At 49.4% G+C, this 4598-nt stretch overlaps 1 protein-coding gene across 1 annotated transcript; it reads left to right on the top strand.

The window, feature by feature from the left end:
• The first annotated feature begins 1336 nt into the window (after nt 1-1336).
• Nucleotides 1337-2113, top strand: LOC123089233 (uncharacterized). Its single transcript, XM_044510957.1, has one exon. The coding sequence runs from the start codon at nt 1428-1430 to the stop codon at nt 1974-1976; it is 549 nt and encodes a 182-aa protein (XP_044366892.1). The 5' UTR covers nt 1337-1427; the 3' UTR covers nt 1977-2113.
• The last annotated feature ends 2485 nt before the right edge of the window (nt 2114-4598 follow it).

Genomic DNA, 4598 nt, shown 5'->3' with positions numbered 1-4598 from the left:
CGAGGCGTCGCCGGCGAGGCGGGTCCGGTGGCGACCGCGCCCTGTAGGGGCGCGCGCCCGAGGAACAGGAAGGGGGGGTACGGTGCGGGGAGCTGGGCCGACTAGGGCGGCCAGGCTGGTTGAGGTCCAGGGGGACAGGGGGTCCTCTCTCTCTCTCTCTCTTCTGCTTTCCTTTTCTTTTCTTTTTTTGAGCAGCTGTTGCATTTTTCTTTTTAGCCACTAATGACTTTGCAAAATTAAGCCACTGGCCAAAACAATTTCTAAGAATTATTGGGCACTGCCACAAAAAGATTTTGAGGCTTTTGAAAAAGTTTGCAACCTTCATAATTTAAAAAGGCATTTAAACTATAGTTTTATTCACTGTTTTAAAGTGGTTTAGGGCACTTAGACATTTGCAAAAATGTTGGTTCATTACCAATATTAGTTATGGATTATTTGACACATGAAGAACATTTCAGTTTTCATGTTTGAGAAATTTTGAATTTCACTCATAATTTGAATTTGAATTTGACTCTGATTTTTCAACAAGTGATAATTAGCTCAGTAAGCATGGTGACTTGGCACCATTAACAGGGGATTACTGTAGCATGACACTGGGGGCGTTACACACAACTGAAGTGGATTTGTGTAGGGAGTGTGCATCATACATGGGTTAGGGCAATGCCTACACCAGCGAGCAAAATAGGGAAGTTAGAAAAAAAATTAGGTCCATTTCAATGTATATGGTCAGTTGGGCCATTCTATTTATGTAGAATGGAAATCAACAATACACCCGAACACAAACAACCAGCGATGAAAACATTAAATTGAACACCATAAATTGAATAACGCAAGAATATGGATCAACTCAAATTAATTTGATTTCTTTGATCTTTGATGTAGAAGTGATATTAATGGCCGGGGAGAAAAACAACGCGCAAACCAGACATTACCCTCTAGTAGAGAACAAAGGCTTTGCCAACGAAAGTGTAACATCGCAAAAGTCAATCTGTTTGGAGGGTTAGGAGGACAATGGTATCCCTAGCCCACCAGAGTTCAAGTACTGGTGCGCATTATTTCTAGTTTTAATTCAGAATTTCTGGTGATGCCGCCAGGACGTTCCCATCTAGTACGATGCACCTATGGTGACTTCGTCAATCTCAAGATAATATGCCGGCTTAGTCTTTTAGAGGTGTTCATCGGGGTAGGGTCTATGTTTGTGTTTATAGGGATGACCGTATGCGCATATATATAAACGTCTGCGTCTACACTGTGTTCTTAAAAAACAATCGTAGCAAAAAAAAGGGAACATAACAAAGCTACGTGCACGATTCCAGTCGGTCCACGTTTCACGCCCCCGTGCACACAAATGACTACCGAAAACCAAGCGAACCCAACAACACTTCCCTCCACCACCACCACGAGACGGAGATAACGCGCCAGTGACCATGCCGCCGCCGCCCTCCGCCCTCACCGCCTCCGCCGCCGCGTCCTCCTTCCTACGCTCGCTACCTCCTCCTAACCTCTCCGCCCACGCCACCCTCCGGCCTTTCCCATCCCTCAGACGCTCAGCAGGCCACTCCCGAGTGGTCGCGCGAGCCTCTGCGTCAGGCGCAGCCGCCGAGGCTGAGACGGTGTTCTTCGACGGCGGCGCGCACTACGGCGACCTTGCGGCGAACCTCGTCCTCGGGCTGACCCTGCTGTGGCTGCCGCTGACCCTCGCTTCCGTGTCCCGTGCGCTCCTCCTCCGGTACCGCTTCACCTCCCGCCGCGTGACCGTCATCTCCGGGCTCTCCGGCGACGACCGCACGGACTTCCCCTACTCGTCGGTCAGGGAGGTGGTGGTCGTGCCGCGGTTCATCGGCGAGTGGGGCGACATCGTCATCACGCTCAAGGACGGCACCAAGGTCGACCTCAGGAGCGTGCCCAGGTTCCGCGAGGTCGCCGACTACTGCCGCAAAATGGCCGCCGCCGAGGGCGGGCTCGGGACCCGGTGATGGCGGCGAGGAATCTGCTGTTCCTGTTGTGCAGTTTTTCTTTTCTCTCGTGCTCGATTGTTTGTCTGTTGTAAATCGTAATGTGAAGACTGAAAATTCTGACGGAAGCTGGATCGGTAATACGAGCATGTTGTTCATCTTGCTACTGTGTTTTTAGATCATCCTCGCTACTGTGGTTACTACAGCTGCGAGTATCATTTTCTGCTGATATTTAAGATTCTTGTTTTGAGTAGGATTGCTGACCAATGGGAAGACTGAAAATTCTGACGAAAGCTCGATCAGTAATATGAGCTCGGGAAGAAAATCCTATGGGACCTCATAGTCTCCCTCGCCCCTCCTCAGATTTTGACACGTCATCAGTGGCACACATCAACTAGATATTGCAGTATTCGTACGATACAGTATCAGCTAAGTAAATAGGCAATTTTTTGATTAATTTAATCCACGAATAGATAACTAGCATGGTATTGACACAACTACACGCATACTGATATTCAGTCAAGCAAACACATACTACGCAAATTGCAGAAAGATCTACGTATAACGCTAGCATGGGTAAAATAGGAAACAATAGGAGCGTGATAAACGAGTTATACCCTCCAGTAGGCCATGCAGAGGCCGCGGCGGTGATGGCGGCAACAGCGTCCTCGGCGGCCTTCTTGTCAGCTTCAAGTTTCTCGGCAGTGAGACGGTCGGCGTTAGACTGCGACATGGTGATGATGAAGATGCGCGGACGTAGAGGAAGTAGACGAACAACGAGCAGTCGCGTAGTCGCTTCCCAAAAACCTATTCGCCTCTCTCCCGTACAGGAACCGGAGAGACGGGGTTTCGGAGACCTGCTCTCCCGTCGACCGTGTACACAGCGGACGGGATGGAGTCACCGGCGGTAGCAGCAGCAAAGGAACGACGGTGGGCGGTTTGCGTGGAGCAGATGTGATCTGATCTTGGCGGCTAGGGTTAGGAGACACCGCACACTTATATAGGCGCAACCGCGTGGAGAGACGTGGGCTCGACCCACGTCCGAGTCCGTGACAACCCATGATCCAACGTCTCAGATCGTGGCCCAGCTTTTAGAAACTCTCCGTTAATGACTGGCAAAAATAAGCGCGTAGGTTTGAGCTCGGCTCGGCTCATTCCCGCAACCCGCACTGTGGCGTGGCGCGACACGGCGCGGCGCGCCGAGGCGGGCGGCAGAGGAGGAGCGCGTGAGGGCCTCTTCTCTTCCCAAGCTCCAATAACATGTAGAAGAGCCACCCTTACAAGGAGGTCCAACTCCTCTTCCACTTTCGGGGTTGGACTAAACTTCCCACCTCCACCTAGTGCCAATAACCCACATGGGCCCTTAGAGAATTTTCAAAAATTAATATATGGGTTTAAGGCTCATCTCAAATTTCAGCAATCCCCCACTAGATCTCGAGGGCCCATTGTGTCCTCTGTTCCAATTGTTGTTTCGATATACTAGTGTTTCAGTGAAGACCTGTTAAGGTTGAGCTTCACCTAGAGCAAGTAGCTACACTCCTTCACAACTGAACAATGGACTATGCCTTGAATTGTCAGTTTGGCGTAAAGAAGTTTCACCACATGTCTTACTAGTACTAGGCTGCCGAAGGCTGACCCCTCGGGTGGAGCATATAAGTCACACTCCTGGCCTATTCATGAGCTTACTAGAGATCACCCCAATCTCATAGACTGTGACCAGCAGTCAGGCTCATATATGTGTGTTCCTCCAAAGAGCGCTCTGTAGGATAGCATCTTGCTTACATAAGCCTCGGAACACATTAAGACAATAGTCACCCTTCCATGCAGTATTGAGAGTATTGCATCTCCAACAGAGTGGGTTAGTATAGGTACTCTCCTCAGTTCTCCACTGGCTTGTTTTCCCAGGTCCTACTTCACGGGATCTCCGATCACATAGGTTGGGTTACCACCATGACAACTCATGTGGGTCTCATACCCATCTCCCTCCATGCACTATCTATCACAACACGTGATAGCCCTTTTTAAAGGGATCTGCCAGATTCTTAGCCATATGGACATACTCCAACGCAATCACTCCGGAGTTTCTTAATTTTCTGACAGCTTTTAATCTCATTCTTATGTGTTTGTTGGACTTCATGTTGTCCTTTGAACTCTTCACCATGGTGATGACAGTCTGATTGCCACAGTTCATAAGGATAGCCGGAACCGGTTTATCAACCAATGGCAAGTCCATCAAAAGATCTTGAAGCCATCCTGCTTCTACACCAGATGTGTCTAATGCTGTTAATTCTGCTTCCATTGTCAATCTCGTTAAGATCGTTTGCTTGCAAGACTTCCAGGAAACAGCGCCACCTCCAAGAGTAAACATATACCCGGTTGTGGCCTTCATCTCATCAGCATCAGAGATCCAATTCGCATCACTATACCCTTCAAGTACCGACGGGTATCCGGTATAGTGTAGTCTGTAGTTCATAGTACCCTTCAGATAGCGCATAACTCTCTCAATAGCATGCCAATGTACATCACCCGATGTCGGTGTCAAAACCGGCGGATCTTGGGTAGGGGGTCCCGAACTGTGCGTCTAGGCAGATGGTAACAGGAGACGAGGGACACGATGTTTTTACCCAGGTTCGGGCCCTCTTG

Source organism: Triticum aestivum, chromosome 4B, assembly GCF_018294505.1.
Source record: "Triticum aestivum cultivar Chinese Spring chromosome 4B, IWGSC CS RefSeq v2.1, whole genome shotgun sequence".
In the NCBI taxonomy this organism is placed as follows: domain Eukaryota; kingdom Viridiplantae; phylum Streptophyta; class Magnoliopsida; order Poales; family Poaceae; genus Triticum; species Triticum aestivum.
The sequence above is the reverse complement of the archived record's forward strand: the minus strand, read 5'-3'. Positions and strand labels throughout refer to the sequence as shown.

Bases quoted from the DNA above. Each gene is read 5' to 3' on its own strand.
- LOC123089233 (XM_044510957.1), top strand. From the start codon at position 1,428: ATGCCGCCGCCGCCCTCCGCCCTCACCGCCTCCGCCGCCGCGTCCTCC.